Raw genomic sequence first — 10,595 nt, 5'->3', positions numbered from 1 at the left:
CGGGGTCCCCATATCTGGGAGGGTGCTTGGATCCCTGTCATGTCCCCGTATCTGGGAGGGTGCTTGGAGCCCTGTCAGGGTCCCGTGTCCGGGAGGGTGCTTGGAGCCCTGTCGGGGTCCCGTGTCTGGGAGGGTGCTTCGAGCCCTGTCGGGGTCCCGTGTCTGGGAGGGTGCTTAGAGCCCTGGCAGGGTCCCCGTGTCTGGGAGGGTGCTTGGAGCCCTGTCGGGGTCCCGTATCCGGGAGGGTGCTTGGCCCGACTGTGGCCACCATGGCATTGTCACCTCCTCTCTTCAGAGTTACCTGTTCCTGCTGTCATCGGACTACGAGAGGTCGGAGTGGAGAGAAGCGATTCAGAAACTGCAGAAGAAGGGTAAAGGCCGGCCCCCCACACTCCCCAGCAGTGTCGGGGCACTGATGGGCCTTGTGTGTTTCTGAGCATTTCGTACCCAGTGTCTCCTCTGTGGCCCTCACAGTCACCCTTGAAGGTGCCAGGGAGGTGGCATTGAAGGGTGTTACAGATTAATTGAGATCCAAAGAATTTTAAGTGATTTGCTTAAAAAAATGAGTTAGTGCTGAGACTGGACTCAGAGCCCACCCTGTGCGCTCTCTCTCTCTCCCCCCCACTCTTTTTTTCTGTGTCTTTCTCTCTCACTGTCTCACGCACACACACACACACACACACACACACATGCCAGGTGCAGTGGCTTATGCCTGTAATCTCAGCACTGCAGGTGGATCACCTGAGGTCAGGAGTTTGAGACCAGCCTGGCCAACATGGTGAAACCCTGTCTCTACTAAAAATACAAACATTAGCTGGGCGTGGTGGCAGGAGCCTATAGTCCCAGCTACTCAGGAGGCTGAAGCAGGAGAATCCCTTGAACCTGGGAGGTGGAGGTTGCAGTGAGCTGAGATCACGCCACTGCACTCCAGCCTGGGTGACAAAACAAGACTCCGTCTCAAAAAAGCAAACACATACATGCAAACCTCTTCAGTTAGAGTCTCCTGCCCTAACCCCTCTGATAGCACTTATACCAGCCCCCACATGCCCACAAGTCCTCCCCCTCCCTCCCAGGGACCAACTCTGCCCCAGGGATTATGCTGTTTTCCTGCAGCAGCCCCAGGGAAGAGCAGCAGGTCCTAGTGGACCACTGCCGACACTCCCTTCTCCCTCGGCTCTCCCTTCAGATCTCCAGGCCTTTGTCCTGAGCTCAGTGGAACTCCAGGTGCTCACGGGATCCTGTTTCAAGCTTAGGACTGTACACAACATTCCTGTCACCAGCAATAAAGACGGTAAGTTCTGGAGCCCGAGGTTCCCCACCGGCAGGTCCCAGCCCCTGGAGCGTTGCCGGCTTCCCCTAAGGACCCAGGTAGACACGTGGCTGTGAATGACTGATCCCTGCTCGGCTGTGCTGAGACTGTCCAGTGGTCAGGGACACAGAGAGCTTGGATGAGGCGACTGCCCACTGAGTTCCAGGTGACCCCACCTTTTCCTCGGGCCCCTCATCTGGCGTGAGAGAAGAGCTGGCCCTGGTGTGCTGAGATTGTGCTGTTAGTATGTTCGTGAGATAGGGAGCCAGTAGATAAAACAGCATATGGGAAGGAAGGCAGGAAGTTTCCGGCACCAGCTCTTGAAAGGTCTCCAACGCCAAGCAAGGAAGTTTGGAGTTCAGACTGCAAGCGCAGGAGCACGTGGGGGTTTCTGAGCAGAGGAGGGCAGCAGTCAGCGCTGGAGCTGAGCCGGAGTGCTGGATTCTAGCTGCCTGCGGTGCTGGGGATGGGCCGCTTTGTGAGCGGGGTTCTGAAGGGAAGCTTTCCTCCACCTAGGAGGGGCATCCAGGGATCCCAGGCAGGGGCATGGCTGGGCCCTCTCTTTTCCACTAGCAGATTGATTGATCGTATGGCTGTTTTCGCCGCCAGGGTAGGCAGGATTCGGAGGGAGGAGCGGCACCCGTGGGGGATACTTCTGAGTCCTGGGTGGGGATGGCTGAGCCAGGAGTCCTCCCGGGGCAGCTCACGTCCCAGTAAGCCGTGGGCTTCGGAAACGTTTCCCTCCGGCCACCAGGTGGCGACATTGGACCGAGACACAGGCTGAGCCTCCCGCCAGCTGGGCGGAGGGAGCCGCTGACCACCGCCACCCTGGTGGCCTTTCTCTCTTGCAGACGACGAGTCTCCGGGACTCTACGGCTTCCTTCACGTCATCGTCCACTCCGCCAAGGGATTCAAGCAATCAGCCAGTAAGTGCCCCGGCCCCCACCCAGGACGCAATTGGGCGGGCCACTGCGGGTCCTGCTGTGCTCTGTTCTGCCCAGGCCGGGGGCCGCCAGCTCGTCTTTAGACATGGGGCATTCCCCAGAAGGCCAGAAGCCAGCTCCTCCCAGGGGGGAGGTCACCCCTGCCCTCTGTCTTCAACGCCCTCTTTCTCAAGCCCCCCCCCACCTCAATGCCGTCTGAAACCCTAGAGCGACAAACACGTGGACCCCAATTCACATCGGCCCTTGATAGGCTGTGGGACCTTTGGCAAGTTTCTTAACCTCTCTGGGCCTCCACGAAAAGGCAGTCACGCTTGTGAGTTGTGACCTGAGAGCCGGCTGAGATATGATCGCATTTGTGTGACGCTGATGCCCGGCCATGCTTACCCCTCTTTCTCCCCTTCTCTGTGGTCTCCTAGATCTGTAGATTCGTCGTCCTAAATCTGTTTTTGTGTTTCATAAAATAGGAGTGTAGTTTTTTTAATTTAAAAAAAAATTTGTTTAAAGACGGAGTTTTGCCATGTTGGTCAGGCTGGTCGTGAACTCCCGACCTCAGGTGATCCACCCGCCTCGGCCTCCCAGAGTGCAGGCGTGAGCCACCGCGCCCAGCCTGAGTGTAATTTTTTTAAAAAAAGAAAAACATTTTTTGTAGAGACAGGTTCTTACCCCATGTTGCCCAGGCTGGTCTTGAACTCCTGGGCTCAAGCGATCCACCCACCTCAGCCTCCCAAAGGGCTGAGATCACAGGCATGAGCTCTGATGCCCAGCCTGGTGGCACTTTTTATCACTCACTTTTTATCGCGCTGTTTTATCACTCACTTTTTATCGCGCTGTTTTGTCACTCACAACGTGCTGCTCCCACTGTGAGTTCTCTGAGGCCGGGAACCAGGCTTCCTTTACCCTGGGATGAACAGGACTCAGAGACGCTGAGTGAAGTTGCCAATTTGCGGAGCCCCTGCCGTGCACTGGGGAAAGCGAGAGCATGGCTGGCCGGCGTGGGCTGTGTGTGGGCTGCATGTGGGCTGCGTGTGGGCTGTGTGTGGGCCGGCGTGGGCTGTGTGTGGGCCGGCATGTAGGTCAGCGTGGGCTGTGTGTGGGCTGTGTGTGGGCCGGCGTGGGCTGTGTGTGGGCCGGCATGTAGGTCGGAGTGGGCTGTGTGTGGGCTGAGTGTGGGCCGGCGTGGGCTGTGTGTGAGCCGGGTGTGGGCAACCACGCGCATCAAAGCCTGTGGCGGGTTCAAAGCCTTCTGGGCTCATGGCCTGCTCTGAGCCTCTGGCATCCTGCCGACGTCACAAAAACCATCCCCGTTTTACCCACGAGGGTGCTGAGGCTCAGAGGGTTCCGGGTCCTTCCTGGGGTCGCACGGTAGCAGGTGATGCAGCAGAGTCCACGTCTTCCGGGCCCAGAGCCCGAGCTCTTCCCTTTAGGATGCTTTTCAAAGTCTGGCCAGGACCTCCGCACCGTCACTGGGGTGGCTGGTTAAGGTGGAAACTTCCTGAATCTCTCGAAACCCACAGACTCCCCTTCCGGGGGGCTGCTACTGAGGCACGTCTGGCTAGTGAGTGCTTCGGGACTGTGCCGCCCGCCCGTGTCTCTGCAGCACCCGGATGCCGCCCTCCTCCCTCTCCTGCTGCCCGTGGGCTGGGAGGTCCTCACCTCGGGGAGCCCAGCAATGGCATGGCGCAGGCCTTCTGCCTCCCAGCCTGGGCAGGTGCCAGAACCCAGCCGAGCTGCTCCGGAGGCTCTCCTTACGCCCAGAGCATCCTCACTCCCTTCCCCCACCCCGCCCTTCACATGTCTGTTCTCACTCAGAGGTGAGGCCCTGTATCTGCAGCATGGCTTCATGTCCCGCTAAACTCACGGCCTCCGGACAGGGTGTTGGCACCAAGGCCGTTCCTGTAGTGCAGATGGGGAACCTGGGAGAGAAGTCAGGTGACGTGTGCAGAGTGGGATGTGGACCCAGACAGTTTGACTTTGGAGCCCTCGCTCTGGCCCCAGGAGCTGTCCCCCAGCCCCAGAAGGGGGGTTTGCTCACACCAAGATCAGTCGTGAAGACAGCGCTTCACGGCCCATCCCAGACTCACAGCCCCTCCCAGGTCAGGGCCAGGCCGGGTTGCTCAGCACCTCTGCAATGTCCTGCGAACCCACAGCCATGCTCCGTGTGGTCTGATACCCACCCCGGTCTCCTTCCTGTTGCCCCAGCCGGAGGCTTTTTGGAGCAGCTGCACTCTCCCTTCTGTGGGAAAGCTGCTTTTTTTTTTTTTTTTTGAGGTGGAGTCTCACTCTGCCGCCCAGGCTGGAGTGCAGTGGCGCAATCTCGGCTCACCACAACCTCCGCCTCCCAGGTTCAGGCAATTCTCCTGCCTCAACCTCCTGAGTAGCTGGGATTACAGGCGTCCGCCACCACGCCTGGCTAATTTTTGTATTTTTAATAGAGACGGGGTTTCACCATGTTGGCCAGGCTGGTCTCAAACCCCTGACCTCAGGTGATTGGCCCGCCTCAGCCTCCCACAGTGCTGGGATGACAGGCGTGACTGACCGCACCCAGCCTGTCTGATGGAGACCGGCCCAGCTGGACAGCTCCAGGGGCCAAGTGGAATGCGCCACCTGCACGTGTGCCCGCCCTCTGACCTCTGCCCCTTGTCCCCTTGGTTCACACCGCAGAGGGTTGGCCTAGTATCCCAAAGGCCCCCCTGACACTGCCTCTAGTTCCTGGGAACAAGCTCAGCAGCTCCCCGCGAGGCGGGGGACTGCCGGTTCTGAGCCCAGGGCAGGTGTGGTTTGCAGAGGCCTGGGGTCCGTGCCAGCACTGTGGGCTCAGCAGGTGGGTCCCAAGATAGATTTTCAGCCTGAATTCCAGGTTCCACATGGAAAAGCCCCTGGCCCTGCCCTCCCGCCCCTGTCTTCACCGCTTTGTTACCTGGAGCACTGGGCGGGGTGGCGGGGGGGAGGCGGGGGGCAGGCGGGGGGCTTCACTTGCCATGTGCCGGCTGGGTACCCAGCCCTGTTCGTGGTCCTTCGGGTGCACCGGCGGGCAGGAAAGCCCAAGGCTTCTCTTCACCTGGTGTTTACGTCCTGCAGGGAGAGAGACGGGACGCTCAGGAAGCGAAGGTCCCTTTAGTTGATGTTGAGTGCAGTGGAGGGAACCTCGGCGCCGGGCCTGGGGGTTTGGGGTGTCACTGTTCATCACAGCCTCAAGGGTTGCTGCAGGCATTCAGGACCTGGAGGCAGGGTCGCTCAGCGCCTCCAGCACCTCCCACCCCAGGTGCTGCTGCTGAGACCTGGGCATCAGTGTCATGGGGAGAGGTGGCACCAGGCGGGTCGGTGAAGACTTTGCGGTGATGTCTCCATGGTGAGGGAGATTTGGAGACAGCACGTTTGAGGACCCTTTAGAGGGAAGAGGAGGCCAGAGTGTGGGGTGGGCTGAGGGAGGGAGGGCAGAGCCCCCTGAGAAGGGGGCAGGGGAGCAGGAGGAGCCAGATGGCACCGGAATTCAGGGAGAAGAAAGCTGAGGTGTAAGGGACAGACACGGTGTCCTCCTTCCTGAGCATGGCGTGTCCGGCCCTGGCCCCACTCCCAGGCTCTCGGCCTCACTCGCATCTCTGCCTGTCCTTCTCCTGCAGACCTGTACTGTACCCTGGAGGTGGATTCCTTCGGCTATTTTGTCAGCAAAGCCAAAACCAGGGTGTTCCGGGACACAGCAGAGCCCAAGTGGGATGAGGTGAGTGGCGGGGCTGGCGTCTGTGCAGGGACCCCCGAGTTTGCACTGAGTGTGCCCCACCGCCCCGTGCTCGTGCCCTGTCTGCCGGGGACGGAAAGCCGGTTTGTTGCCGGACCAGCTCCATCCACTTCCCGCTCTCTGCTCCCGGCTCCTCTGGCGTGCGATCACTGTGTGTGTCTGGGCATCAGACCCTGCAGTGCCGGCTCAATCCCCGCAGTCTCCATGAGGGATGGGAGGCCTCACAGCCCCGGGAAATCTGGTGTGTTCTCCGCAGGCTGTGCCGACTCCCTCCTTCTCACAGAGCTGAGGCCCACACCTGCCAGAAAGCCAGGTCTCCGTGCCGGGGAAGTTCAGGGCCCTTTGTCCTGTGTTTCCGTAGGAGTTTGAGATCGAGCTGGAGGGGTCTCAGTCCCTGAGGATCCTGTGCTATGAGAAGTGCTATGACAAGAGCAAGGTCAACAAGGACAACAACGAGATCGTGGACAAGATCATGGGCAAGGGGCAGATCCAGGTGAGGCTGGGCCGGGGCGACTGTGGGGGAGGCCGGGCCCGGGGCGAGGCTGGCGGAATCCTGGCCGAGGAGCGTGCTCCTGTGTGATTCTGCTTCCAAGCCAGCTGGAGTGCTGCACCCCTGCTGGAGGCGGCTGCTGACTGTGCCCGGCAGCCCAGGTGTGCCCGGGTCAACCACACTCCGCGGCCCAGGTGTGCCCAACTCCCCAGGCGGGTCATCCACACTTTCTCGGGATGAAAACGACTCGCTGCTTTCACACCCAGCTATAGTCTCTGGGCACTTTTTCCCGGAACGCCGTGTTGAGAAAGGTCTGAGGCGCGTCGGTGAGCAGGAGGGGAGAGTCTGTGTGATGGGCAGTGTCCGCCTTCGACGTGGGGCAGAGTGAGGCGCGCGGCTCGCGCGTCTGCTGTTCTGCCAGGACCCAGGGTCCTGCTGGGGAGCGGGGGCGGGGGCGGGTGAGGGGCATCTCTGACTTGTTTTGAGCATTGCTGGACCTCACCCCACTGCGTTGGGAGTCCGTGGCTTCGGGTGTGGACTCTGGGTGTTAGTGGGTGTTGGCAGAGGCTGCGCCTCAGGCGAACGGCATTTATGCCACTGAGCGCAGTGGCTCACCCTGTAATCTCAGCACTTTGGGAGGCCGAGGCAGGTGGATCACCTGAGGTCAGGAGTTGGAGACCAGCATGGGCAACGTGGTAAAACCCGTCTCTACTAAAAATGCAAAAATTAGCCTGGCGTGGCGGCAGGTGCCTGTAATCCCAGCTGCTCGGGAGGCTGAGGCAGGAGAATCGCTTGAACCTGGGAGGCGGAGGTTGCAACAAGCCAAGATCAATCCTGGGTGATGGAGCGAGACCCTGTCTCTAAAAAAAAAGAGCCTCTATGCCTTTGTGTGCCGCCTGTAACTCTAAAACATTCTGCCCATTTTGAAGATGGCTGCTATTCACCAGCCCATTAAGAGAACCAGGCTTGGGAGTGGGAAAAGGTGCGTGGGGGGTGGGGCGCGGTGGTTGCATTCAGCACGGAGCCATCCCCACTCCTGTCTGGCACCTTGGTGGCCTTGTGCTGTGCCACGGTGGTCTGGTTTGGAGGTAGATTCTGTGAGCATGCAATCCGGGGAGATGGGAACGGATGCGCACTGGGATGGAGCCTCAGGCGTTGGCGGTGCTAGGCTTCACAGTGGCCCAGAGGCCATCCAGGTGCAGGCTGTGACGGCTCCGTCTACAACAGGGAGTGGATGATGCTTTTTTGTGGGAAGCGTTTGTCCTCAGATGCACTGTCAAGGCCACCGAGTTTGGTGTCTGGCTCTTAACTAGAGGTGCTGGTAGCACTGCCGCTGGGGAGCTGTGTAGGTCTCCCACTCCTGCCCCGTCTCAGGCTCCGGCGTTGGAACTGGGGGCCCACAGGAAGGGGCCTGGCCTCCCCTGCGTCTGCCCCATGTTCCTGAACACATCTCTGCCTAATGCTCGCTGCTAGGGAGACAGGGCCGCTCGGCCACCACCAGCCAGTCCTCCGTTATCTGGGAAATGGGCCCTAGAAATCCAGCCCCTGGAAGCCGCTCTCTGCAGGGATAAGGGATGGGAGCCCCATCTCCCTGTTCCTGGGCTGGGCTAGAGGGACAGGCATGGAGGGGTTCTGGGCTGGCCCATCCGGCCCCAGGTGACCCCTAGGCAAGAGACAGGAGTGGCCGCCACACCGCACTCCCTGGCCATGGTGGCCGTGGAACAGAAGAGTTAAGAGGGCGTGCCGGCCAGCCAGCTTTCGGGCACGGTGGGCCCCAGCCCCTCCAGACCTCAGCTCCTTCAGCCCCAGTGCTTTCCTCCTCCTCACTCAACTGCGCGCGCCCCGGGGGTAACACACCATCCATCACTGCAAGCATCCTGGAGACAGGAGCAGATGGAGGCGGCGGGGGGCGGGGAAGCCAGGTTATGATTGGCAAAGCAGAAGGCAGGGTCTGGTAAGGAACACGTTTCTGTGTTTAAGCTTCGAGGAACATTAAATGCCTGGGAGTTGATATTAAAAGAAACACAAACCTCTCAGCTGCCAGCTGACCTGGGCCTGTGAGCGGGCGGTTCAGAGCCGGAGTGCCCTGGAGGACTTTGAAGTCCCGGCACTCAGCGCTCCCAGGCCGGGCCCTGGCCCTCTGCTGCGGGCCCTCTCACCAGCCTTGCTTCAGGTGGGGGAGGCGTCCCCAGGGGCGTGCCGTGGCTCAGAAAGTCTCGCACCCTGACTGCCCTCAGAGCCACCGTGGATGGCCAGGCTGGTGAAGAGTCCAAACGGAGCTTTCACGCAAAGCCAGGCCCCATGGAGCCACGGAATGGTCTGTGCCCACGGCATGTCCCTGCCTCCCATCCGGCCTCCCGTCTAAGGAAGGGAACTGGCACCGGCATCTGGAATGTAGTCGGGCTCCCGGACACAGCCAGAGGTGGCTTTGAAACAGGACCCAGCCCTTGGGATGTTCAGGGGGCCTGAGGGAAAGGCAGGAGGAAGACACCCGCCTCTGGGGCCCCCATTTCTCTCTAAGCCCCTCCCAGCGGACCCTCTAGAGAAAACAAGGGACCCTTCGGCCTCAGCCTGATGGGGCCAGTGGGGCAGGAGTGGAAGCGGCGGGCTGGGGTGGGGCGGCCTTTAGTGACAGACAGACTGTGGCACTGGTGCTGTTGAAGGCCCTCCCTAAAGTCATCTCCTCGTGTGATCCCGGTCCTTTCCCTCCAAGGAGAGTGACAGTCCCTCCTCCCCGTTTTACAGATGAGGACTCAGGGGTACTGAGGCTAAGTCCCTCAGCCAAGGCATCTCTGTGGACAGTGTGCGGGGAAGACCCTACTCCCTCCCCTGTTCGGGGCCCCACGTCTCAGGCCTTTGTCAGGACGTTCCCCAGCCGAGGCAGGGGGCCTGGTGTGGCCAGTGGTTGGAGAAGCAGCTGGGGAGCTGCTTTATGGCATCAGGGGAGCTTATGCCTCCTTGATCTTACAGCCCTCTGGGCAGGGAACTCCTGTGCCTGGTACCCCTGGGAGAAAGGAGGAGGAGCCCGAGGCGGGTGGATCACACAGTCAGGAGTTTGAGACCAGCCTGGCCAAGATGGTGAAACCCCGTTTCTGCTAAAAATACAAAAATTGGGTGTGGTGCTCGCGCCTATAATCCTAGCACTTTGGGAGGCTGAGGCGGGCAGATCACTTGAGGTCAGGAGTTTGAGACCAGCCTGGCCAACATGGTGAAACCGCATCTCTACTAAAAATACAAAAATTAGCCAAGCGTGGTGGCGCATGCCTGTAATCCCAGCTACTCAGGAGGCTGAGGCAGGAGAATCACTTGAACCCGGGAGGTAGAGGTTATAGTGAGCTGAGATCACACCACTGCACTCCAGCCTGGGCGAGACAGAGTGAGATTCTCTCTCAAAAAAGAAAAAATAAGAAAAGAGCAGGAAGGGCACTTCGAGTGCATCTGGGAGGTCCCCAGCCCGGGACTGGCGCTCTGCAGGTGTGGGGTCCTGGCCTGTCAGTTGGAAAGACAAGAATATTGATTCATGTTCTCCTGCAGAACAACGCAGTACCAGTCACACCCACGCCCATGCCAGTGCCTAGGACGAGTCCAGCTCGGGGTAAATGCTGACATCTGCCGTCTGGGGTTCCTCCCAGGGCCCTGTGGGGTAGGGATGTCATCACAGTTAGAAAGGCGCACGGAGGAGCCGGCCAAGGCCATGTGCCCAGGAGCAAGCCAGGGCACACAGCCGCCTCCAGAGCCCATTTCTAGGTGCCCTGCTGCCTCCTGTAAATAATGAGACGGAAGATTGTACCACAGGAATTCAAAGGCAGAAAGGTCCTCATGGGCTGGAATTAGGGAGGCTTCAAGGAGGAGGTGGAACTAGAGTGATATGGAAGCACTGGCTTTTCTAATAGCAAAAGCAGCGTTTGCAGAGAAAGAAAATTGCAGTAGAAGCAGAGACTTGAAATGTAAACCCATCTCCACTCCCCCTTCCCCTCCCCCTCCTCCCAACCCATCCCCACTCCCCTCCCCCAGCCCATCCCCCCTTCCCCTCCTCCCAACCCATCCCCACTCCCCTCCCCCAGCCCATCCCCCCTTCCCCTCCTCCCAACCCATCCCCACTCCCCTCCCCCAGCC

The 10,595-nt window shown here is 60.0% G+C and overlaps 1 protein-coding gene across 6 annotated transcripts in view; it reads left to right on the top strand.

Moving 5' to 3' along the window:
- The window catches only part of ABR (ABR activator of RhoGEF and GTPase), a 207,990-nt gene that overhangs the window by 161,413 nt on the left and 35,982 nt on the right, over positions 1-10,595 (top strand). For all 6 annotated transcript variants that reach the window (XM_032263461.1, XM_032263464.1, XM_032263463.1 and 3 more), the window contains 5 exons: positions 296-371; positions 1,187-1,291; positions 2,161-2,235; positions 5,874-5,971; positions 6,351-6,482. In XM_032263461.1, the coding sequence (XP_032119352.1) occupies positions 296-371; positions 1,187-1,291; positions 2,161-2,235; positions 5,874-5,971; positions 6,351-6,482 (486 nt within the window). The remainder of the gene's footprint in view (positions 1-295; positions 372-1,186; positions 1,292-2,160; positions 2,236-5,873; positions 5,972-6,350; positions 6,483-10,595) is intronic.

This window comes from Sapajus apella, unplaced genomic scaffold (genome assembly GCF_009761245.1).
Source record: "Sapajus apella isolate SASKATOON/1434 unplaced genomic scaffold, GSC_monkey_1.0 scaffold136, whole genome shotgun sequence".
NCBI classification, from domain to species: Eukaryota; Metazoa; Chordata; class Mammalia; order Primates; family Cebidae; genus Sapajus; species Sapajus apella.
Note: the sequence above shows the minus strand (reverse complement) of the source record. Positions and strands in the feature narration are given on the sequence as shown.